Source organism: Pipistrellus hanaki (assembly GCF_964339955.1).
Source record: "Pipistrellus hanaki genome assembly, chromosome: 5".
Taxonomy (NCBI): Eukaryota; Metazoa; Chordata; class Mammalia; order Chiroptera; family Vespertilionidae; genus Pipistrellus; species Pipistrellus hanaki.
The window spans coordinates 75,706,636-75,731,890 of NC_140507.1; the positions used below are offsets into that span (position 1 = coordinate 75,706,636).

At 54.7% G+C, this 25,255-nt stretch overlaps 3 protein-coding genes across 4 annotated transcripts; 2 read left to right on the forward strand and 1 right to left on the reverse strand.

Annotated features, from left to right (window-relative positions):
• Nucleotides 1–1,979: 1,979 nt before the first annotated feature.
• On the reverse strand, nucleotides 1,980–4,922 carry FBXL12 (F-box and leucine rich repeat protein 12). 2 transcript variants are annotated; one of them, XM_084884787.1, is made up of 3 exons: nucleotides 4,760–4,860; nucleotides 4,600–4,672; nucleotides 1,980–3,217 (listed from the first exon to the last, which is right to left on the reverse strand). In XM_084884787.1, exons 1-3 carry the CDS (start codon nucleotides 4,843–4,845, stop codon nucleotides 2,396–2,398), a joined length of 981 nt encoding a protein of 326 aa, XP_084740913.1. In that variant the 5' UTR covers nucleotides 4,846–4,860; the 3' UTR covers nucleotides 1,980–2,395. The 2 variants fall into 2 exon arrangements, with proteins under 2 accessions (XP_084740913.1, XP_084740912.1); XM_084884786.1 differs by having other exon boundaries at nucleotides 4,600–4,922.
• Nucleotides 4,923–5,200: 278 nt separating this feature from the next.
• UBL5 (ubiquitin like 5) lies at nucleotides 5,201–7,044 on the forward strand. Its single transcript, XM_084884790.1, has 5 exons — nucleotides 5,201–5,757; nucleotides 5,996–6,052; nucleotides 6,215–6,298; nucleotides 6,418–6,455; nucleotides 6,886–7,044. The coding sequence occupies exons 2-5, from the start codon at nucleotides 5,997–5,999 to the stop codon at nucleotides 6,927–6,929; spliced, it is 222 nt and encodes a 73-aa protein (XP_084740916.1). The 5' UTR covers nucleotides 5,201–5,757; nucleotide 5,996; the 3' UTR covers nucleotides 6,930–7,044.
• A 4,981-nt stretch (nucleotides 7,045–12,025) lies between these two features.
• PIN1 (peptidylprolyl cis/trans isomerase, NIMA-interacting 1) lies at nucleotides 12,026–23,154 on the forward strand. Its single transcript, XM_084885754.1, has 4 exons — nucleotides 12,026–12,183; nucleotides 14,104–14,316; nucleotides 21,588–21,698; nucleotides 22,554–23,154. The coding sequence occupies exons 1-4, from the start codon at nucleotides 12,126–12,128 to the stop codon at nucleotides 22,661–22,663; spliced, it is 492 nt and encodes a 163-aa protein (XP_084741880.1). The 5' UTR covers nucleotides 12,026–12,125; the 3' UTR covers nucleotides 22,664–23,154.
• The last annotated feature ends 2,101 nt before the right edge of the window (nucleotides 23,155–25,255 follow it).

Consider the following 25,255-nt stretch of genomic DNA (forward strand, 5'->3'; position numbering starts at 1 on the left):
TCCAAAGAGGGGAGGAGCTCTGTCTGATGTCCCCAGCACCCCAGGGGAGTGAGTGAGTCCTCTAAAAGTAGGCTTCTCACCAAGGCTGTGCTCATGGCAACTCAAAACCAACTTCTAAACTTTCAGGAATTTTGTGAATCGGTTGTTAAACTGTTGGTAGCTTGAAACCAGCCACAATGACAGTATTTATACCACAGAAGTCTACACACCTACATGTGACAGATCAGGACTTCCCCATCACCACCTGCTAACACTGTCTGTTAAATGTTTACGTGTGATGAAAAACATAAACCGATGAACAAAAATAGATCCAGAGGCACAGAAGCATTGAACAGACCGTCAAACCTCAGAGGGAAAAGGGCACGGTAAGAGGTCAACCATAGGACTTGTATGCATGCATAGAAGCATACCCAATGGACACAGACAGTAGTGGGGTGAGGGCCTGTGCTGGGGGTGGGAATGGGCAAGGAGAATTCAATGGGGGGAAAAGGAGAAATGTTAATACTTTCAACAATAAAGAATTTTAATTACAAAAAATGTTTACATGTGTACCAGTGCCTCTAATGTCATATCTGCTTCTCCATTTGTACTGGAAAGGCAGAGTGAAAGGGAGCGTTTCGCCCTGGAGCTGCTCTGTAGCCCACTCCCAGGACCAGAGGACACTGCCCAGGATTGGTGTTGATCCTTCCATCATACTCCACACAAAGGACCCCAGGTCTCCAGAGAGACCTCATTTCCCTGCCGGACACTTCTCATCCTCGGTGTCCCAGCCTGGGTCAGCCCAGTCCCCCAGATGCTGAGCTGGAACTGCCAGGTGTGTCCGTGTGGGACCATTAGACCCTAAGCATGGCCACACCAGGAAGAACTCACACCCCAGTCCTCATGCGGCGAGATGAGGAAGGAACTTCCACTCCACCCTCTTGTGGGAAAACCATGCAAGAAACATCCAGGTCTTCTCCGATGGGAGCGCTTGGCATAAAAAAAAAAATCAAGGGTACGCAGGTGGGCCCTTTTCTCTCTCCTGGCTGTGCCCACCACAGAGCAGGCAACCACTGATGGGACAGCTGGTGAGTCCTCAAAGGCCTCCCACCCAGCTCAGCTCAACTCAGCTCAGAAGTAACGCTCAGCTTGTGGTTGGGGCCCATGATCACCCTCCCTCCGCCACCTGCGCCTTTCAAGTGGTTCAGACTCAACAGGCAGGAAAAGGAGCCCCTAAAACCTAAGCCATCTGTGAGGCCCCATCCATCCTTTCACATCCTATTGCTTACCCCTAGTTCCCCCAACCACACGGACCTTCCTCCAGTTCCTGGAAAACGCCAAGTTCACCCCCAGCTCCGCACCTTTGCCTTTTTCATTTTCCTCAGTGCTTCCCAAGGCTGGTTCCTCCTGCCCTCTCAGGTCGTGGCTCAAGAGGCCACTCTACGAAACATCCGCCTCTCTCATATAACCCTGGTTTATTGTCTGTGTTTCTAAAACTGTGCATGTGCTCACCTGTTTATCACCTGTCCCCTCAGGCCTTATCCGTTTGGTTCACTGCTGTGACCTAGCACCTAGGACTGCAAAATTGCAGAGGCTTAGAAATGTTTGTTGAACAGACTGTTTTGGGGATAGGGGAAAATGAGTATTTTTCTTTTCTTTTTTTTTTATGGGGTTTTATTTTTTAAACCAAGGATATTTTTCCATTAATTTTTAGAAAGAGTGGAAGAGAGAGGGAAAGACAGAGAAATATCAATGTGAGAAGCACATCTATTGCACACATTCTGACCAGGAGCCTGTAACCGAGGTGCTTGCCCTTGGCCGGATCGAATCCGGGACCCTTCGTCCCCAGGTCAACACTCTAGCCACTGGGCTAAACCAGCTAGGGCAAGTGTTTTTCTTCAATAGTAAAATATAGATTATGAAAAACTTGAAAATATAGAAAAATACAGTTTAGAACCTTCTTTAACATTTTGATCACAAAAGACAAGTCACACCTGCACTTTCTCCACGCATGTAGGTATAATCGGAGGGGGGAGGGAGGGGGTGTGCACATGTAGACAGTCCTTCCAGGCTCCTCAGGGCCCCCGATTCCCGACCACATTCTTGTACACCCATCCCGTTTCTGAGGACTGCCCTGAGAATGACCCTTCGTTGGAGACCTCTGGGGCTCAGTAAAGTGTAAGGCTTTGCAACGTAAGCATGAGGTAACGATGGTCTTCCCCATTTCCAGATGTGGGGACCAGACTGGCTGCTGTCACAGAAGCCACACAACTGACAAACAATTCCAATTGTCTAGCAGTGCCAAGGCCTCATTTCTCCCTACCTTTGGCCTTCAGGGCATCTAGCCTAATTGCCTGCCCTCTGCAAGGTGCTTGCTCATTAATGAAAACTGAGATGGTTAGGGACGGGTGGTGAGTCACAGCCACCAGTCCGTAGACTCCTTGGGACAGGCCCTGTTGATGACCAGACAGTGGGGCAGGCCCTCACACAGGATCCTCTCCACCTCGGGACCCTCCCACTCCAGCCCCTGCAGCTCGAGGACCCTGAGCTTGGGCATGCAGCTGCAGGAGGAGATTATTTCAGCCAGGGAGAGCTTTTCCAGGGTGCCGTGCGGGGCCTGCAGGCACAGGCTCTCCAGCGCCGGCATTCCCTCCAGGGCAGACAGGCCGATGGCTGACAGGCCCATGATGGTGAGCCGGATCTTCCGCACATCCCGGAGGTGGCGGCTGATGGCCAGGAGGGTGTTGTCGGCCGAGAGGACACAGCCCAGCACCTCCAGCCTCTGCAGGTAGCTCAGCTCCTGCAGGCTTGCATCCATCCCGGCCTCAGTCACCCGGTACGTGCCACCCAGCACCAGTGAGCGCAGGGCGCCGAAGCACGTCAGGCCCTGCAGGTGCTCGTCCCGAAAGGCAGGGACGCGGTCCAGCACGAGGCACTCGAGCAGGGGCATCACAGTGTGGCCCTGCCCCTTGAGGAGCCAGGCCATGGAAATCTCACAGCTGTGCAGCTCCAGGGTCCTCAGGGTGCAAGGCAGGCTGGTGATCGGCAACATGCTCAGATCAGCACTGTGCAGGCAGAGACGCTGGAGGTTGGGGCACTTCTGGCCCAGGGCCCTCATCAGGGCTGGGGACAGCTGGGGAGCCTGGGAGCCTGCGGACAGGTAGCCACACAGCCGCAGGGAATGGAGTCTGGATGCCATGTACCGGCGAAGGAGGTGCCACATGACTTTAGGCCGCATCTGTAAGAGCCAAAGATAGGGGTGATTAGGAAGTGAGAGACACAGGGAATCTTTCAAGGTCCCTGCCCAACTGGAGTCAGACAAGCCCCAGCTGGGGTTCTCCTGCTCCCCTAGAATCGTCCTTCTACCATCAGCTCACCTGATCAGACACCTCTCTGGGGCGGGGGGCGGGGGGAGGAGGGGAGGAAACTCCACGGCTTTGACTCCAAGAATTGAACAAAAGCAATAAAGGAAAGAGGTCATAACAAATCGGTGTTTAGCAACAGAGTGGATTCTCATTATGTTCTGGAGTAAAACAGCAAAGCAACCCCCCGAGTTTTTCTCTCTTTTTTAATGACCACCATGGAGAGAAGTAAGCAATGTAAAATAAAACTGAAAAAGGCTAAAACTGCCCAGCCTGCATTAGATCTAGGTTTTAAAAAAGCAAAACAAAACACCATAACCTGATAATAGCGAAAGCTGTCAAAAATGTATCCTCGCAAGTTAGATTTAGTAGAAAACAAAGAGATAAAGGGCCCGGATCAGACTGGTTGGCTGCTGCAGTGAGTGTCATAGCCATCCCTCATTCCACCGTTCTGATCTCTGGGCTTTTTTATCTTTCTCTTTCTCTCCCTCCTTCCCTCCCTCCCTCCCTCTCTCTCAAATCAATCTTTAAAAAGTAGTGTGTGAATAAGGCTAATTGTGGGTCGATATAAGTAAAATAGCATTTAATAATCTAAACAGTAGCAATAGCATTATCTAAATTTTAGAATCACATTAACAATACTGTATGTTGCTAATGGCACACACATAGGAAGTGAATAAAAACGCCAAAGGAAGGCCACAATTCCGTTTTAGAAGAGTGGTTTCCTCCGAGGAGGGTTTCAAAAAGTGCAATAAACATATCAACAAACGTTGTGTGTATAATGTATGTTTCACACGACCTGCAGTAAATACGACCAAAGGCTAAAACAGGTTAAGTCTGGGTGGTGACTACCTATTTACCTGAAACCATGTTACCCTCTATACATTTCTATTTACTTGAAATAGTTCATCATAAAAACAAGAAAGGTAAGATGCAAAAGATAGAAAGTGGAAATAGTTGGGTTGCACTACTCAGTAAATTAATTATGGAAAATGATTTCCCCATGAAGCCTCGGTAATAATAATCCTAAGTGAGAACCTCATCACCAGCCAGCATTTATCATGTGCCGACTCTGTGCACTCAGGCTTGGCCAAGCCCATTTCCCCCGCACTGTCTCGGTCATTTACATTTTGGAGACAGGGAAACCGGCCGGGAAGGTCGCAGAGGAGCGAGTAAAAGCGACACGACCGGGTGGCGTGCTCCCCGGAGCGTCTGGACTCGAACCGCGCGCGGCCCGGGCCCGGCCTGCCGCACTCACCCGGTAGACGGTCAGGTCGACGTGTCGCCACAGCCACCGGTCGTCCACCAGCCTCCTCCAACGGTGACAGACCCTGCGGGGGGAGACCGCCGTGAGCGCAGCCCCGACCCCGCCTCGCCCTTCGCCCCCCTCCCCCCGCCACCGTGGGGCGAGGCCGCACCTGGAGAGGCGAACCCGGTCCCGCACCGGGAGGTAAGAGAAGATCTCCAACAGCACCGAGTCCGGCAGGTCCGAAAGAGCCGCCATGCCCCGCCGACTCGCATTTCCTCTCCTGGTGAAAGGAGCTCCGGGCCTCGCCCGGGGGCGCCCCCGGAGGCGGGGGGAGTGGGGTGCCGGCTGAGAGGTCGCCACGGCTCCGGTAGCGGTGGAGAGGGTTAGCCTTCCTTCTGGGGAACGCGCGTGAGTCCCTGCCGAGGACCAGCCCCGCCGCCCAGGAGCCTTCAATTTCCAACCGGAAACAAGCTGGGAAGGCGTAGCTGGGCCGCGTGACACAAGGGGGCGTGGCCGAGGCGGGGGACCAATCCGGAAGGCGTGGCCAGGACGGGGGCGGGGACGATGGGCGGGACGAGGACCAATCCGGAAGGCGTGGTTAGGGCGGGGCGGAGCGGGGAGCACTCTGACCACCAGGGGGCAGCTCCCGCATTGAGCGTCTGCCCCCTGGTGGTCAGTGCCCGTCATAGCGACTGGCCCTTCCGCTTGCACATTAGAGTTTAAGTATAGTCTGCACCGCAGGTGTCCCCAAGCGGCAGAGCCATAGCCGGCGGGAAGGCCCAGCCCTGAATGAAGACAGGGGCCCCAGGGATGACTGCAGGGCTCGGCAGCGGCAGGTGTCACCCGGGCCCCTCTAGGGTGCCCACACACTGACGATGTCTCCCCACAGCGAATGGCGCCTCCACCAACGAGCTGGGCCCCGGCCCCTGACCTCTGACCCTCCTCCACGGGGCCGGGACCCCCACTCGGCCCGCGCACCAACCGCCAGGGCCCCCCTGCCCAATCTGGAGTCCCCAAAGCCGCGCCGGCCCATATTACCAGGCTCCGAGGAAGGGGCGGGCGCTTTAGGCTGCGCGCTTCCGCTTCCGGTTCCCAGCGCAACCTCCGGCCCCGGCTTGGCTGTCGAGCGACTAGGCTGTGGCGTCGGCGGGTTCCAGGCGATTCGAGGTGAGGAGTCTGGTGGGGCGGTCGGTCCTGAGTTGGAGAAAGCGGACGGCCTCCGGCCATCGACGGCCCAAGGGCCCGGAGCCGGGAGGCGCGGCGGCCTGGGCTCCGCGGTCCCGGGACACGGAGCTTGGGGCCCCGGAGGACGGGGGTCTGAGGAGGTGGGAAGACAGCGTAAGTTTCCACCGGAGGTCTTGGGGTGCGGGACCCCTTAACGTGCTGACTCTGTGGCTCCGGACAGGATGATCGAGGTTGTTTGCAACGACCGTCTGGGGAAGAAGGTCCGCGTGAAGTGCAAGTATCCTCCGGAGGCGGAGGGGCGGGGGGCGGGGGGCCTGGCCCGGGCCGCTGGGTCCGTGCTGGGGGGGGGGGGGGGGGCGGGGGGGAGCCGGCAAGTGCCGTTAGCGCTGCAGTGTCCTCCCACCACCCCGCACCGTTTCCCTTAACTCCTCTGCGCCAGCACCGATGACACCATCGGGGACCTGAAGAAGCTGATCGCAGCCCAAACGGGGACCCGTTGGAACAAGATCGTGTTGAAGAAGTGGTGAGTGCGGTGACCGAGCGGGGGTTGGGGGTTCGGGGACCCAGGGACCAGGCCGGAGGTCTGGGTCGGGGTCGTGAAGACTGCCGTAGGTTTCTGTCTGAAAGGTGTCTGTCCCGCAGGTACACGATTTTTAAGGACCATGTCTCTCTGGGGGACTGTATCCTTTGTGTGATTTCTTGAGGAAAGGGCTCCACGCCGCGTCCTGGCTCTTGGTTCAACACTGGGTCTGTCAGAGACTGTGCTCATACGGTGTTGAGCCAAGTATGGAGCACGTGGTAAGCATTTGAACAATGCCAGTCATGTATGTCATTATTTCGCTGGGGGAGGAGGGTGGCTGGTTGGTGAAATATTTTGAAGCTTAGAAGACACTTCTAAGGAGGTCGGGGTGGAGTGAGACTCCGCCATGTCTCTGGTGCAAAAGGAGCGTGACACGTTACAGTGTGCGTTCTTTCCAAATCACAATGACCCAGTCCCCGATGGCTTCCTTGGTCCTGGCCGGAGCCAGCAGGCCCCCCGGCCCAGCTGGGAGAGAGGAAAGGGTGGGGTTCCAAGCCACAGTGAAAGATTCCTTAACACCTTCACTTCAGATGAGATCCATGATGGGATGAACCTGGAGCTTTATTACCAATAAAGTGGAATTCCTTCCTCGCGCCCTGTCCACCCTCCCCTTCTCTCCTGCTTTCAGCTCCAGCACTAGTATGGACGCCTGTTTTTAAAAAGTCATGTTAATAAAAACTTAGAACAGCTTCATTGTTGTCATCTTTGACTGAGGCCTGTCTGATGAGGGAGGGTCGGTATCTGGTTGTCACTATACGCTCAGTGCCCAGCTGCTCATTAAGACTGACTGGATCCGTGAGGAAGAGCAAGCCAGGGGACCGGGAGCCTGTGTGGGTTTCTGGAGGGCAAGAGATCCAGAGATGATTGTCACCCTAAGAGACCCAGGGCCCTCTGGGTAGGTACAGTTAGGAATACAGGTTCTGGATTGAGACAGGCTGTGGGTGGAATCCCAGCTCTTCACATTGACAACGACCTGGGCAAGTTACTTGACCTCCCTAAGCCTTCATTTCCTTTTCCAAACTGGAACTGATAGTTCATGGTCGTGTTGCTAAGTGTAGATGAGATAAAACGAGGGTTAGCACCTGTGGGGAGCCGGCAGGGCCAAGGCATACTCAGCCCCAGGGCGCTTTATGGGCTGCGCCAGCTCAGCCAGGTTCAGTGACCCGGGAGGGGGCGGTGAAGGATTGAGAAAAGACAGACAAGAGACTGGAAGGTGGGACTCCCTGATGGGGACCCAGCAGCGCCACGGACTACAAGCCGTGTCTTTATTTTATAGCCGATGCCAGAAGGCAAAGTAAGGGCGTGGTCAACATGTTGACAACATTCTTGTGGGTTTCCATCCCACTCAGTTACATGTACCTGATCAAGCTTTGTTTATTTGCAGCCTTTATTAAGCACTTGGGGCTACGTGTTCAGAACATAGGTTCACGCTTGCAACTACAGCTATTGGCTATAATGATGCTGGGAGGGCTCTTGCACATGGCCATGAGAGGACTGTGCCCTCTTGTTAGTCCAAGGCTTGAACCTGTCCAAACACTGTAACCACACCCCACAAGCACCTACAATTCTTGGCATTTATGAATCCTAGTGGACAGGGCAAAACAGCGTGGCATAGGCTGAATTTTGACTGATCGTTAGTAGTGGGATTTGGGGTAGTCAGCTTCTGTTGCTCTTCAATTTCCTTTGCCCCAGACTCCAGCTGGTCTTCGCTGCAGCACTCCTGTAGATCCCCCCCCCCCCCCCCCCCGCCCCTCACCCTCCGTCTCATAGCAGACCAGACATCCTGCCCTACCTGGCCACTCCATGCCTGGAGCAGCTTTGTGGCCACCATCTTTGGTCTTCTAATTTGCATACTCACTCTGATTGGCTGTGGGCATAGTGGAGGTACAGTCAATTTACATGTTTGCCTATTATTAGGTAAGACTAGAAGTCCGATGCATGAAACTCATGCAAGAGTAGGCCTTCCTTCCCCTGCTGCTGGCACCAGCTTCCCTCCAGCATCCGGGGACTCGGGCTTCCCTTGCAGAGGAAGGCCCCGCCCACCCACCACAGGCCTGTCGATGGCCTGGGCCTCCCTCTGCGGGCGATCAAACATTGTTTCAGCTTAGCCAGTTGCCCAGTGATTAGAGCGTTGGCTTGAGGACTAAAGGGTCCCACACTGGGGATCTGGTCCAAAACCAGTAGCCCAGCCAGGGTGGCTCAGTGGTTGAGTGTCAACCTATGAACAAGGAGGTCATGGTTGGATTCCCGGTCAGGGGATATGCCTGGAACTAGATCCCCAGTGTGGGGTGTGCAGGAGACGACCAATCGATGACTCTCATCATTGATGTTTTTATCTCTTCCTTGTCCTTCCTCTCTGATATCAATAAAAATATGTTGTTGTTTTTAAAGTTACAAATAAAATGAGGCAGGAAGGGTGGAAGGGTGTTGTTAGAATGAACCTGTGGGACTGGATGAGAGTTGGAGGCTTCAGTGTGGACGCATGGTTTTTATTTCCTATGTATATAGACATATGCAGATATGTGTGTATACATATATTTTCTTGCTTTTTCCACTTAGAGGGACCAGAAGCAGTGACACCCCAGTGCAATGAGCATGTCCAACACCCAGATCTTTGTTTCTAAACAACATTCTCCAATGAAAGGAGCTAGAGCATCTTGGAGAAGTGATTGGTTCTAGAGCGAGGGCAGGGAAAATGCAAGCTGGGCATGGAGCATCTAGTGGCGTCAGGAGGTAAGAAGTGCCAAAATAAAAAGGATGGAAGCATGTTGAAAGGGCACGGTCTCAAAGTATCCCTCAAAAGTATTATTGCAATAGTAAGTTCAGAAATTGCCTTAACCAAGTGGTCAAAGTTAATATCGCAACTGTGATAGGCAGCCTCTACAATGGCCCCTAATTCACAACCTTGTGTAATCCCTTCCTCTTGAGTACAGGCTAGGCCTAGCTTCTAACAAGTACAGCATGGCAAAAGTGGTGGGATATCACTTCTGAGATGAGGTTGCAAGGAAACTGGCTTCTGTCTTGCTTTATCACTTGTTCATTAATGAAAGCCAGCTGCTATGTTGTGAGCTGCCTTATGGAGAGACCCCCAACAAAGAACTGCAGTCCTCAGACAAACATCTAATTAGTACTTGAATCCTGCCAGCAGCCACCTGAGAGAGCTTGGAAGTAGTTCCTGCCTCAGTCAAGCCTTCAAGTTAGACTACAGCCACCCCTGCTGACACCAGCTAAACTGTGCTTGGATTCCTGACCCAATAGAAGCTGTGAGAAAGTGTTAATCCACTAAGTTGTGAAATAAGTGTCACTGCAACAATAGATATCTTAATACAACCAGGAACTCATTGCATACCAGGTATGATGCACTGAGGTTATATTGTCTCTGGGGTATCTTTCCTAAAAATGTATAACCTCAGTCTAATCATGAGAAAATACCCAACAAACCCCATCATGAGAAAACATCAGAATGGGCATTCTGCTATTCAAAAGTTTCAGGATTGTGTAACACAAGGAAAACCTAAAAAAATTGTCACATGTTGGAAGAGACTAAGGAGATGTGATGATGTGGATTCAAGTCTTTTAAACTGCCCTAGCTGGTTTGGCTCAGTGGATAGAGCATCAGCCTGCGGACTGAAGGGTACTGGATTTGATTATAGTCAAAGGCACATGCCTGGGTTTCAGGCTTAATCCCCAGGATGGGGCATGCAAGGAGCAGCCAACCAATGATTCTCTCATTGATGTTTCTATCTCTTTCCCTCTCGACCTCTCTGAAATCAATAAAAAAAAATTTAAAAAGAGTAACGTACCAATGTTGATTTCTTTTTTCAATGTATCTTTATTGTTGAAAGTATTACAGATGTCCTTTTTATTCCCCCGTTAGTCCCCATCCACACTGCTGCCTTCCCCCATGTTGATTTCTTAATTTTGACAATTATGGCAGAGTTTCTCAGCTTTGGCACTGGTGGCATCTGAGGCTGGATAATCCTTTGCTGTGGGGGATGTGCATTGTAGGATATTTAGCAGAATCTTTGGCTTTACTCACTAAATGCTAGTAACAGTGCCTCCCAACTCCACCCATTTGTGACAACCAAAAATGTCTTAAGACATTATCAGATGTCCCTTGGGGAACAAAATCACTTGGTTAAGAACCTCTATTCTGTTATTAGCATCTGCTAATACAAGGTAATGCTGGGTGAAAGGTATATGAAATTCTATCTTCTATACTAAAACACTTAACTCTGCCCTAACTCTAACATATATTTTTAAAAGATTATTATGCTAATACATGCTCGTAAAAAAATCAAAATGGCATTATTTAAGTTGTTCATTTCTTCATCTCTATCACCAGTGGTAGTTATAACATATTTATTGAATCCAGAAATTTTCTGTGATATAAATCTATAGTTTTTACACCGTTAATTATACATATTCTAGAACTGATACTGTTCATTAGCTTGCTTTTTTATACTCTTAATGCTTTGATATATTTCCATAGGTGATGTCATTAAGTAATTTTTTCATTTGTTATGCCTTTCTACATACTATAATGGCTATGCTGTACTATGATTTGCTTTTTTCCACCCAGAAAATACATCCCTGCTATGTATGGGCCAGGCTCTGTTTTGAGTGCTTTACATAAATTAACTCATTTACACTTTACATAAAAGATATGCACGAAATATATTTTATTTCTTACCCTCACTTTTTCAGGTGGGAAAGCTGAAATGCAGAGGTTAAGTAAGTAATTTGTTCAAGGTCACAGCAAATGGTAGAGCCAGGCTTTGAGCTAAAGCAATCTGGCTCTTAAGTGCTCTTAACCTTCTACCGAATCCTGTCTCTACTTTCTTGTGAACATGCTGCCCTCCTTTTCACTGTGCCTCATTCTTTTTAGTGATCACATGAGGGCCCATGCTGTAAATGGACTATAATTGAACTTTCCTGTTAGTCTCTCTTACTTCCATATTTATCTCCAGCCTTGAGTCCCCAACCACCTCCTCTGTGTCCCATGGACACCACAGACTCCATTTTAAATGGACTCAGATTAAACTCATCCTCCTCCAACCTTCGCCTCTTTCTATGTCCCCATCTGAGTGGCAATGCCAACATCCACCAGTCATCAGGTTGGAGGCAAGAGCCAGCTTGAGAGGGAATAAGTGACGGCGTTTGGGTCAGTGGCACAGGCCAAGGGTTAGCTTCGCCCAAAAAATAAAATAAGGGTTAGACTTGAACATCTGAAGGAAAGAGGGAGGATGGAGAAGCCAGATTTAGGCTTCTGGTTATTTGATGCTTATCACCAAGGCAACTGCGTTGCTATGGCAACAGTAAAGACAGCACCGCATCTTCCAAGCATCTGGTCGGCTGCCCTTTTACCTCCGCACTGGTTAAGACACTTCCGTCAGGTGGGCTGCGGCCCTCCGGAAACGGCTTAGGAAGACGGAAATTGCGGCTGCAGTAGCCAATCGGATAGGCTCTGTGGCTAAGGGGGCCCAGGAGGGATGGGGACTTCTTTGAAGCTTGCAAAAGGGAGTTGAGAAGGCGGGAGTGCATCCCTTCCTCACCACTTAGGCTCCAGGAGAGCAAGGAGGCGGGCCCCAGGTGAAAAAGGGTGGGGCGGGTACGCCCTCTTTCGCTCTTGCCCAATAGAAAGCCAGTTAAGATGCCCAATGGGAGTCACCGCCAGACCGCGCCCCACCAATAGGCGGCCGCGCTGGGCGGGTGCGGACGGCGGGGGCGGGGCGGCGGGGGCGGAGCAGGCGCTGCCGCAGGAGGGAAGATGGCGGACGAGGAGAAGCTGCCCCTCGGCTGGGAGAAGCGCATGAGCCGCAGCTCAGGTGCCACGGGGGTCCGGGCTGGGGCGGGGCCGCGCGGGTCTGCGGGAGCAAGGCTCGAGCTCACCCTCGGGCGCGGCGCCGCCGCCCTATTCCCGTGGGGTCTTGGCTCCGCATCCTCCCGGGTAACGGCCCCGGCCCGCCCTGTGGAGGCTTCGAGCCTCTGGAGCCGGGAAGCGGGAAGCGGGAGGAAACAGGCGGCCGGGGCCTGGGCCGGGGAGGCCCAGCGCGTTGCGGGGCGGCGGGGAGGGGCTGGTGATCCCACGGCATTCCTCCAAGCGATGGCCCTGGTCCTGCGGACCGGGCTGACCCCTTCCGGCCTCATGCACCTGACCTCGCCGGGGAACTCCTCTGCACCCCGCCGGTCCTGGGGGTCCATCTCTGGGTGAGAACACCCGAAGGCCATGCTTCTTAGGGTGTGGCCCCAGGGTTTGCCCCGGCCTCTGATGCACAACCCACTCCTGCTACCACTCCTGCCACCCACACCTAATGCTGAGCCCCTGTTCTTGGGTCCCATATAAGGCTTATCCGTAGTCATAATGTCAACAACAGGGTACTTTTATTAGCTGCAGGCATTGTGCCAAGCGTTTTTAAGTGTCTTCTCTGAATGGCCACAACTCTGGGTAGTCGGCAGTCATCACCCCCATTTTGCAGGTGAAGTAACTGAGGCCAGGAAAATGAAGGAATTTGCCCAAAGTCATTCATATTTCTGGGGGGCGGGGGCTGAGGGCTCCAGAGCCCCATGCCCTTGTCACTGCAAACTGCAGAGCAGCAGGCCCTGCATCTTGTTCCACCCCTTCATTGTCCATAGCTGCCATCGCCGCAGTGATAACTGATGAGCACTTTGCATCCCTCATCATGGACTCTCCACATTAACCTCATGAAGTTTGATGGCCTCATCTCTCACTTCCCCGCCACTTTTCAGAGAGATAGAGTCCATTACCAAGGTTTTATAGACCTTCCATGGCTCAACTCTCACTCCCCTTGCTCCAGCCTGGCCTGTGGCTGTGACCTGTGCCATAAAGCTGACGCTCTGCTCAGCTCTGGCCCCCTCGCCCCAGTTCTGCCATTCCTGCTTGGCGTGTCCCTGACAGTCCTTAAGGTGACATCCAGCCCTTCACAGAGCTGGGCACAAGTCCCCCATGTAACCCAGGCACACTCTGGGCCCGTGGAATGACACCCCCTTTCTACCGGGCCCCTCCCACTTCAAGTTTCTTATGTGCCGTGTTCACTCCATGCTCCTCAGTCGCTGAGTAAAATCTGGCCCCTTGTCCAGCACGGTACGCTGTAGGGGAAAGAGCAGAGCTTGGTGTCTGACACCCCTGGGCGCGGTTCCTGCTTCCCTGCACAGTGAGCCTGGAGCAGAGTAATCACTCGGGAAGCATTACCTAGTTTTGTCATCTATAGAAGGAGATAGTAATAGCGGTCACCCTCTTAAAGGCGTGCCAGGAACCATCCTAAGCACTTGACAGATGTGAACTCATTCGGTCCTTACCCCAGCCCACCAGGCAGGTACTGTTGTCATCTCCGTGTTACAGGTGAGAAAACCGAAGCCCGGGGAAGGTAGGTCATACGGTGAGTAAGAGGCAGAACCAGGTTGGAATAGGTGGTCTGACTGCCGAGCGCATGCTTGGAGCCACTTCATCTCCCCGACCCTGGTCCGCCTCTGGGGCGGGGCTGGCTTCTCTGTTGTCACCCCGGCTCATTCACGGTTCTCAGTGACTAAGTTACCGTGTCCTGTTCGCTTCACCGGTGGCGATCCGTCCCCACCTAGAATGTTGGCTCCCTGAGGGCCTGTGGCATGCGGTGGATGCACAGTGACTGTGCTGAATCATGGCATCTCTTAGGCCAGTCCCTCTTTCTGGCCTCCGGGGGGTGTCCTCCGGGCAGGCCCAGCTGAATATCCACCTCCTCTCCCTGCAGGCCGGGTGTACTACTTCAATCACATCACCAACGCCAGCCAGTGGGAGCGGCCAAGTGGCAACAGCAGTGGCAGTGGCAAAAACGGACAGGGGGAGCCCACCAGGGTGCGCTGCTCACACCTGCTGGTCAAGCACAGCCAGTCTCGGCGGCCTTCGTCTTGGAGGCAAGAGAAGATAACCCGGACCAAGGAGGAGGCCCTGGAGCTGATCAACAGTGAGCAGAACTGGAGACAGGATCTGGGGGTGGACGGGGGGACCTCTCCCTGAGGGGGCCAGAGCAAGCCTCGTAGAAATCACAGCAGGCCCTCTACCCCAGCCTGCTCGGCTGTGAGGGGTGGCGCTGGCTGACACAAAAGTGCCTTCACGTGACGTGAGCCTGGCCCACATGCCCGCTCCTTTCTCTTTGTCTGTAAGAGCGGGAAGAGCCAGCGTTGGGGCTAGCAGATCCCTGTAAGCTCTGTGACCTCAGGGGCCCACGTCACCTCCCTGAGACTCAGTTTTCGCTTCTGTGAAATGGGCGTCATCACACACCTGCTCTGAGGGTCGTTGTGAAAATTCAGTGAGATGAGACAGCGCACGGGGCCCGGGGAGCCCTCGGTCAGTGGGAGTGATTGATGATGCTGCCATCAGACAGGGTTCTGCAGTGCATCCAGGAGTTTGATGGCCTCATCTCTCACTTCCCCGCCACTTTTCAAAGAGATAGAGCCCATTGAAGTTTGGGATGTGAGAGATGAGGCCATCAAACTTCAATGGGCAGGGAGGGAGGTCGGGAAGGTACAGAACTGGCCGGCAGTTGGTAAGTTCATTCTGCCGGAGGGGGGGCTGTCTTGGCTCTGTTCTGTTTGCTCCGAGTCTGGAACAATGGTCGGCAAACTTTTTCTTAAAAGGCCAGATGGTAAACATTTTCGGTTTTACAGGCCCAACAGTGTCTGTAAGCTCTGCTTTGTAAAATGATATCATTTCACAAAATGTAAACAAATGGGCGTGGCTATGTGCCAGTCAAACTCTGTTTACAAAAACGGCGAGCCTGTGGGTCGTTGTTGGCAGAGCTGTCCATGATAGCTGCCACTACCTACATGCGCCGATGTCCACTTACATGAAGTAATGTTAAAAGTTGGTTCTTTAGTCACGCTGGCCACACTTCATGACAAGGGCTGCCAACGTGTGGCTAGGGCTGCCGTCTTGTGCAGTGCATTGTAAACATCTTCATCCTCGGGAGAAGCTCTTGTTGGCAGGGCTAACCTGCATCTCACCTGCGATTTCATCAGCCACTCAGCCTCTCCCACTAGAGACCCCAGACCTCTTCCTGGCTGCTCCTGCCCCGCATAACTGCTCCCTCATCCACGCCCAGACAGCCTGAGTTCCCGTCGGACTCTTCCAAGTCCTGGCTGTGTGACCTTGAGCAAGTTGCCTAACATCTCTGAGCCTTCATTTCTACCTGAAAAATTAGTATTTATAAGAGAACCCGCCTCCCAGGGCAGTTATGAGGACTCTGACCTAATACAGTAAAGCACGAATAACAGCACCTGGCACTTGGTTAACGTTCTATAATTACTCGCGGTGATTATGATTGTTGTTATTAGCACAAGCCTGGCAACAAGCACACAGCCAGTCAGTGTTGGCTGTGCCTAACTATCATATCACTTGGTCCAGTACTTGCCCGGGAAGATATTACTTACACACATGCATACCCCCTCCCCCATATGGGGTCTGGCATGGTAAATGACACCTGTTAGCCTCATGCCTCATAACATTACAGGGAGGATCTCAGTTCTTGCACAGAATCTGAGGCAGATTAAAAAACTCGCCTCCTGAGCTTCACCGGGGCAGGGACTGGATCTGCTCTGTCCCCCGTTTCCCTGCTACCCAGCACACAGCCAGGCCCGTGTGAGCCCTCAGCATCGTTCGGGAGCAGTAGGAGGGAGAGCATTCCTGGCCGAGGACATGACAGAAATACAGGCCTGGCGCTAGGCTGTGAATGGAACTCTGGGAGGCTGTGCAGGGGACTGAAGAGGGACCGCATCCTTCAAGGGCAGGTCCTGGCCCGGTGGAGAAGGGCCCAGAGTAAGGCAGAGAGTTGGGGTCTCTCCTGGTCATTGCAGGTGTGACCCGGAGAGGGCCCTGCCGCGGTGTGCTTTCAGGATTGTGTGGCTGGAGGTGAGCGGCCAGGGAAGCCAGAAGGTCCAGCGGCCAGATTGGCTGGGGCCAACTCTGAGTGATGGGGAGGGGGAGGGGGAGGGGGAAGGGGAAGGGGAGGAGATCTGGCTGCCTCAGGGGAAAGAGAGGAAACAGTGGAGAAAGCCCAGAGAGAATCTTGAGATGGCATCTTGGGTTCTCCCAGCTCAAGTGGTCCCTGTTCCAAGGCTTCTGGACCCCAAGACAGAAAGACATAACAAGAGGCGCCACCACCGGTAGAGAGGACTAGGAGAGAGAGGCAGTCTGAGGAGGGACTCACAACATCTGGGGGCCTGAGGAAGAGACAGTGGGAAGGCAGCTGGGAGGGGGCTTGGGCTCAGCTGTCAGGCTGTGAGGCTGCTTCCCCATCGCCAGGATGGGACAGGTGTGTGGTAGGGCTGACACTGTTGTGGGGCCTGAGTGCTGAAGTCGGCTCGGGTTTTGAGGAGGGTAACATGCGAGCGGGTGCTCCTCGTAAGCAGCTGGGCCCCGGGGCCTCACCTTAAGTGGGTGCAGACTGGGTTAGCAGGGGGAGGGCATGCCCACCTGTGCTGGAGGGCCTGGTGGGAGCTGTGGGAGGAATTGCAACTATAGATGATGTGACTTGAACTTGGAGGTGGGTGGGAGGGGTGGAGCATAGAAAGATTAGGAGGCAGAATCCAGAGCAATCGGTGATGGGTTAGATGGGCGGGGATGGGGTAAAGTCAGAACCGTGTAGCCGGACCTGGAGTCACACAGCGATGGGTCCTGGTGCCAGCTGTGCGGCCTTCAGCAGTGTCTTCATTTTCAGAGCCTCGGCTTCCTTTTCTGTAAAGTGGGGGACAAGGTGGCCCTGAAGGTCCAGGGAGTACTCAGAAGAGCAATGGGCTCAGTGTCTGGCGCTCACTGTCTGTGTGCTGGAGCCTTGACCTCAGTCATCTAGGCGTGTATGGTGGGGGCCAAGGTCAAGACCAGGCCTTTGCTCTGCAGCTTCCCTGGGGCTGGTGGAAAGGCCCGTGGAGAGAGCCTGAGGCAGGGGGCGGGAGCTGGCGGGCTCAGGGCAGACCCTCCGATGACCTTGGGCAGTGAGCTTCCTCTTCTGCCTCCGTGCCCTGAGACTCTGAGCTGGGGCCGGGCCGGCCTCCTTCGGGGCGGTTAGGAGGGAGCAGTGAGATGCAGGCTGGTGCCATGACAGCGAGCTTGGGGCGTTTGGCTCCTTTTCCTCCCGTGGAAGTGAATGTTCCCCGTCGTGGGCTTGTTCCAGGTGATCAGGAGATGAGGATTTGGGCAGCACACTTTGTCACTGGCAGCCGGGTCTGGAGGCTCATCAGTACCCATTTAGAGCCAGCCCAAGGGGACAGGCTGCCTGCAGTGAGAGCCAGTGCTTCCGAGTTTTCTGCTGATGCCCCTGTTCTCAGCGTGGCTCCTCTGCAGCTGCTGGGCTGTGGCCAGGAGCGATCAGAGATCAACTGCTGCCTGTAATCCCGGTGTCCTTGCTGCGGAGGCCAGGCCACGGAGAAGAAAGGGATGGAGGGCAGGTGGGGAGCTTCCCCGTGACCCTGTCCAAGGATCCAGGGTCAGTTAGTGCAGTGGTTCAGATCTTCCCGCCCTGGTCGGTGGCTCTGGTCTCTCTGGGCCCTTTCTGCTGGGTCTTAGGACGTGTGGGATGACAGGACTAAACCCTCTTTCCCTTGTTTGTCTCCAAACCTTCTTGGAGTCAGAGACCACCCTGTTTGTTCACTCACTTCCCTCAGGTAATGTGCTGTCATCGCAGAGCCTGTCCTTGGTGTGTGCCCATGTGGAGAGAGACATGGAACTCTGGTGTCTCTTCTCATAAGAGCACTAGTTATCGGCTTCACTTAACCTTAATTATTTCTATAAAGCCCCATCTCTCAATACAGTCACATTGGGGGTCGGGGCTTCGGCACATGAATTGGAGCACACAGTTCAGTCCATATTGTGGGGACCGACAGTTAGTACCTGTCAAGGGTTTGCTCTGGGCCAGCCCTGCCCCGAGGTAGGAGCTGCTGATTAGCCCATTTTTCAGGTCAGGAAAGTGAGGCTCCGAGAGGGAAAGTCACCCAGCAGGGTCACAGAGGTCAGGAGCAGGGAAGCTGGGATCTGAGCACAGCAGCTAAGGTTCCACGTCCACCCCCTGCGCCTCGGGCCTGTGTTGTGCCGGCAGAGGCAGCGGCTGTTTCAGGAGTCCTGAGCTCCCCAAGCGGGCGGGAGGGGCCTGCTCCAGACCGGAGCTCCTGGCGAGGCTGCCTGGCCGGCCTGGCGCCCTGGCCCAGCCGGAGCTCCGTTGGAGGGGGCTGAGTGGGCGCTGTCTTGGTGGCTGGTGTGGACGCAGTCAGGTGAGGCCAGGGCACGGAAAAGGCCAGGGCGTCTGGTTTGTTCTTTCTGTGTTGCCTTCTCTTTAGTATTTGGGCCCGAGGTTCACAGAAAAAGTAGGAGATTCTGGCATTTCTGCCTACAAAGCCCAGTGGTGGACCCCTCTCCCTCCTTCCCCGTGACCTGTTTCTGTCTCATTTATTCATGAATTCCTTCAACATTAGTGAACATCTGCTCTGTATAGTGCCCGGTGCTGAGGACACAGGCTAGCCCAGCCCCCGTCCTCCGGGCACAAGGCAGGCCACAGAGGCGCACACAGGATAGTGTTAAACGCAGGGCTCGGGTGGCACCTCAGAGAGCAGGGTCTCAGGAAAGGCTTCTTTTTTTTCTTTCTTTTTTTTTAATATATATGTTTTAATTTCAGAGAGGAAGGGAGAGATAGAGATGGAAATCAAAACATCAGTGATGAGAGAGAATCATTGATGGCTGTCTCCTGCACGCCCCCCACGGGGATCAAGCCTGCAACCCCGGCATGTGCCCTGACCAGAATGGAACCCGGGACCCCTCAGTCCTCAGGCCGACGCTCTATCCACTGAGCCAGACCAGCCAGGGCTTAGGAAAGGCTCTTGAGGCTAGGGAGTTGCGGGCAGAAGACAGCAGGCCAGCTTCAAGCGGGAAGAGATGCCTGAGCAAGGATGGAATTTTGGGCATCATCAAGGTGGCAGGTGGATGGGGCTGAGGGAGCAGAGAAGCAGGGTAGGACTGGGAGGGACACCCTGTGGGGCATAAGAGTGGAGATGAGGGGACACAGGAGTCTGAAGGTTCCCTTGCATCGTGGCTTGTGGCCAAGACCAAACTCCTGAAGGTCAGCCTCCACAAGGTGAACTGAGGAGGGAAGCATTTTTTTAAAATATCATTTCAGGCTCCATCTGAGCAGAATGTTTTCTGAGAGAGCTGGCTGCTTGGAGGACTATGGGGCAGGGGAGGTTAAAAGCTTGACTTTTGCCCAGGCCAGTGGTTATAGCATCGGCCCATGCACTGAAGGGTTGAGGGTTCCATTCCCGGTCAAGAGCACGTACCAGGGTTGCAGATTCAAGATCCCCTACCCAGTTGGGGTGCGTGCAGGAGGCAACTAATCGATGTGTGTCTCTCACATCCATGTTTACCTCTCTCCTCCCCCCTCTCCCACTCTCTAAAAAATCAGTGGAAAAACATCCTCAGATTAGGATTAACAAAAACAAAAAGCTTGACTTTTATCTGGTTTTCAGGCTGGCAGCGCCTGCTCACACACACACTGTGCTTCTTGGCCAGTGTCTGCAGTTATGCCCATGGCCAGCTGCTGGAGGATGCGGCCAGGTGGCCACAGTGACATGCTTGGAGTGGGCTCAGGTCTCAGCCTGGCTCTGCAGGTGCTGGGCATGTGCGGACAGTGTGCCTCTTTACGGCAGACAGGTACACACGCAGTGGGTGGTGCGCTGTGTGCTCAGGATCCCGGGCTGCAAACTGAGGTCCAGGCGAAGAGAAGAGGAGGAACCTTGGTGCTGCGAGGGGGAGGGCACGGAGATACCTGGAAGTCCAGGGAGGGGGAGGGGTATCCTAGTGACATCCGGGGCAGGTCAGAGTCACCTATGGATGCATCTGGCACAGAGGCACCACCTAGCAGCCCCATGGAGGTGTTCCAACCACACCAGGGCATTGTGGTCAAAAGCCACTGCATCTTGCAGGCAAGCGAGCGGGGCTTCTGTCGTACCGGTGAGTCTGCCCAAGCAAGCAACACCCCAGACCAGACTGAGGTGTGCCAGTGAGGAAGCCAGGGATGGGCAGGTCAGGGAGAAGCAGGGACAGCCACATCAGGGATGTGTAACCCATTGGGAAGGGGGAATGGTGATAGCAAATGACACTTCTCAAGTTCTCACTCGTGTCCGGCACTGTGTAGCATGTCACTGGTCTGCTAGTAAATGACTAACAATTCAGACTCGGAGGCAAAGGGATGGTGAGAACAAGACAGGAGTGACAGGGACATGGGAAAGGCAGGGGTGATGGCGATGGTCGTGGGAGCATGAAGCAGATCAGACACCAGGACACTGGTTGCTGCTGTGAGTTCAGAGAGACAGGTGATAAGCATACTGTCATGGGCATGCCATTTTATTATTTTTTATTATTGTTGTTATTTTTTAATATATTTTATTGATTTTTTTACAGAGAGGAAGGGAGAGAGAGAGAGCTAGAAACATCGACCAGCTGCCTCTTGCACACCCCCTACCGGGGATGTGCCCGCAACCAATGTACATGCCCTTGACCGGAATCGAACCTGGGACCTTTCAGTCCGCAGACCGACGCTCTACCACTGAGCCAAACCGGCTTCGGCTGGGCATGCCATTTTAACGGGTCCCTGCAGATGGGTGACTGTGACCTTGAGGTCATACAGGAGTCCAAGAGAGCTGGCTGCTCAGAGGAAGATTTGGGTACTGTGAACTGTGGGGCAGGAGGCGGTTGGGGGGGTAAAAGCTTGACTTTTTGCCTGGCCAGTGGTTAGAGCAGTGATTAGCAAACCACGGCTCGAGAGTTTGCCGACCACTGAGTTAGAGCATCGGCCCATGCACTGAAGGGTCAAGGGTTCGATTTCTGGTCAAGGGCATACCTGGGTTGCTGAATTTTTGTTATATTTGTGTGGATTGGGGGAGAGTGATGAAGGCAGCAGGAGTTTAGGATGGATTGTGAGACCAGCATGGCTGTTGAGGTTACCGCAGTGCACATACGTGTGGAAGGCACCACTTCATGGGCTCCTGTGCCTCCAGGCGTGTGCAGGGAGAAGGCATTTGTGGCGGTGTTAGCCTGTGGGGGTGGTGAGTGTCCACACGTGCGTGCATGTGTGAGCGTCCACAGTAGAGCAAAGGTAGCACAGCCTCGTTCTGAGGGATGTGCCACCGCTCACTAAGCTCTCGGCCTGTCCCGCCCCTGACACTGTCTCCTGTGTGCTCGTGTGTGTATCCACAGGCTACATCCAAAAGATCAAGTCCGGAGAGGAAGACTTTGAATCTCTGGCTTCTCAGTACAGTGACTGCAGCTCGGCCAAGGCCAGGGGAGACCTGGGTGCCTTCAGCAGAGGTGCGCAAATAACGGGCACCCTCCAGCCTGTGGAGCAGGGGTGGGAACCTTTTTCTGCCAAGGGCCTTTTGGGTATTTATGACATCATTCACGGGCCGTTCAAAATTATCAACTTAAAAATTAGCCTGTTAATGTTTGCTCAAACATTTCATTAACTCACCCCAGTGCCCCGCAGGGCCAGGCCTACACCACGGGATGTTCCCCCGCCTGCTGTGGAGGATGGGCGGGAATTTTTGTTATATTTGTTATAAATGATTGGGGGAGAATTAGGTAGCACAGGCCTCAGAGTCCACTAGGTGGCAGCACAGTCCCTTCCTCAGGCTTCAGAGGCTGCCTTGCTGGTGAAGGGCAGGGATGACTGCAGAGCCTTCTCCCGAGTCATTCTCTCCCAGTCTGTGTTTCTTTGCACACTTTCCCCCGGCACAGACCCCCTCAGCCTCTCCTCCAGCTGACCACCTCATTCTTTGTCCTCCCTTCCCTCCACCGCCAAGATGCCCAGGATGGGGCAAGGGGTGTGGGGTAACCAAGGAGCTGCCGCCCACCCCGGGAGGCAGACGGGGCAGACAGGACGGATGATGTGGCAGGGCTGGGAGCTGGGTCTAGGGAAATATTCATCACTAAAGTGCATCTCTAAGCACACAGCAGCAACAGCAGCTCTGCCTGGCATCCCTCATGCTGTCCTCAGGCTTCCCGGGGCCTCCTTAATGGCCCTGCCACCTCCAGCTGGGCTGCTCAGCACTGTGACAGGGCCATAAACCAAGTGACAAATGAGTGGGAGCCCCATCTGGCCGTCCTGCCCAGTCCGAGCTTCTGCCGTATCCTGACCCCCACACTTCCTCCCTTACGCTTCTCCAGGTCAGATGCAGAAGCCATTTGAAGACGCCTCCTTTGCGCTCCGGACAGGGGAGATGAGCGGGCCCGTGTTCACGGACTCCGGCATCCACATCATCCTGCGCACGGAGTGAGGGGCAGGCGGCCCGGGCCTGGCCTTGGGGTGGGGCGGGGCAGGCAGGGGGGCGGGGCCCGGAGGCCCTGCGCACTGCTGCCAGCCGAGCATGGGCGCCTCTCCCTGCTGATGTCACACAGTATTTATTGCTCCCAAATGGCTAGGGGAGGGGCTGTCACCATTGGGGCTCCCTGTCGGCCCAGGGTGGGGCTGTCCCCGCAGACTCCTCCCTCTTTGGAATTGATTCGGAAGGACAGCGGAGAGGGGAGGCCCCCAGAGCTCCAGGCCCGGGGGCTGGGGGTGACCTGTCCCAAAGGGAAGGCCTAGTCGGCTGAGCTGTCCGCGTCCAGGAGGGGGTGGGCGGGCCTTACGTTGTTTCTGGTTTTGCCGTGTTCCTCTATTAAAATTGCAAAAAGCAGATGCTCTGTGTGGGGCCCAGGCTGCTGCTGCCGTGGGGCCCTCTGAGCAGCAGCGCAGCACCCCGCACCCTCCATTAAACCTGGAACCACTGCTCCGCCGTCCTGTGTCTCATTTCCTCCCGCTGGGGAGCAGGCCTCTCCCGCCACCCCTGGTGTCCAGCCTGCGTTTCCTCCCCGAGAAGCCTCCCATTCTGGGCCTCAGGACAGCCAGAGTGCACCCCAGCATCCAGGCTCCGGGGAAGCGGGTCACGGTCAGCGCCAGCGGTCCTCAGACCTGGGTGTTCCAGAATGCAAGGACCCTGCCTGGACCCCACAGCCCTGGACTCAGCCCTGGAGCTGGAGACAGGCAGGGGATTTAAGCCTCTGCCCTGGGTGCTGCCGGGCACACACCCACAGGCCACACCAGTTCGAGTGAAGGATGCCCCGCACCCTGGTGCTTCTACCCTGGCAGGTTGTGCCTGGGTCCTGCCAGCTCTGAAGATGCTGGGAGGCCTTGTGCTGGGAGGGGGGGGGGGGGGGGCAGAGGGGATCCCTGTGGCTGATGGGAGAGGTGGTGGGCTCTCCCTCTTAGGGTGGGGATGTGGGTGTGGCCTGCTCTCTATTCCTTCCTCAGAGCTGCCTCTGTCCAGGGCCTGGGCTGGGGACTCAGTTCATGCTGGGAGTTATGGGCCTGTTAGGTGGTTATGCCCACTCTGCTGCCCCCTTAATGGGAACTAGCCTGCATCGGGGATAGCAGACTGCCAGGGGTTGGGAACCTAAGCAAAATGGAGCCCTGACTGGCTTGACCTCAAGGGAGGCACAAACCCAGGGCTGCGTCTCAAACAGTCACCTGGGCGGACTCCAATCTGGCAGGTTTCTGGAGCAGTTGCTGTCCGCCTGTGCCTGCTGGAGCATTTGTCATTAGGAAGGTTTAATGAGTTTCAGCTCTAGTGAGCTGGGGAGAGTCGGCTAGTTGGCTGCACCTCCTGGCAGAATCTTCCATCGCCTTCGGGGGCCACAGGCAGGCAGCAAGCTACCCCACTGTTTGTGTCAGCAGTTCTGTGGGGTCAGGGGAGCGGTCACACCCCTCCTGGCCCAGCGGTGCCCCTGGGAAGGACCGGAAGTGAGTGCTTGTGGGGCAGGAGGGTGTGAGTTCTGCTTTAAACCAGAACAGGCACTTTCCACACCAAAAGCCCAGAGGAGGGGTCCCTGGACTCCCGGTGGCTAAGCTGCTGCAGGGAGGGTGCGGGGTGTATTTTCTGTCCTGGTCTTTGTGGCGCTCCCTGTCACGCTGGGCATCCACGTCTCTCTCACATGTGCATGTGGCCGTGTACCCCTAGTTGTCTCTCGGGATGTATCCAGTGCGACCCTGGGAGTAACACCCTCCCATCTCCCCACCTCCCCAGCCTGGGTGTGACCCCTGCCTTTGTGGGCCCTCCCCCTTCCTTTGTCTAGCTGTGCCGCAGCCAAAACCCAAACACAAGAGAACGTCACTCATAGATAAACGTGTCCCCAGAGCCCTCTCAGAGTCCGGCTGATTCATGGCTCAGTGGCTGTGGCTCTCCCTACCTGCTCCACATCCCCCCACCCACTCCTCCCAGAAGGGAGGTCAGAAATCCCTGCCTTCAGGATGGTGACAACCGTGTAGCCTCCCCTCCCCGCCGAACTTGGTCCCAGGGACCGGTGCTCGCTCCTCCACCCTGTGCACCAGCCCAGGCTTCTGTGGCCACAGGGTGGGGCCGGTCCGCGTCCCCTCAGCTCAGGGAAACGCTGGCACTGCCACTGCTTTCCAATGGAGCCCGGTGCACCTCCATGAGGGGAGGTCAGAGTTAGCCGAGAGGGTGGCCACGCAGATGGCAGATGACCCTGGCCTGGGGACGGTGTGGGTGAATTATTCCTGCCTGCCCTTGGTTGGATATACTGTTGACCCTGGAACAACGTGGCTGTTAGGGGCACTGACCCTCGTGCAATCAAAAATCCCCCAAAACTTAACTACTAATAGCCTACTGTTAACTGGAAGCCTTATGGATGATATAAACAGTCAACATATTTCCCATGTTATATATAGTATATACTGTATTCTTGCAGTAAGCTGGAGAAAAGGGAATGTTAAGGAAATCTCAGAGCACACCCCAACTTGCCGCTAGGGCACGTGACCTTTGCCCTTCTCTCCTAAATTCCAAGGGCCCTTTTGCTTCTGTAACCTACGTAAC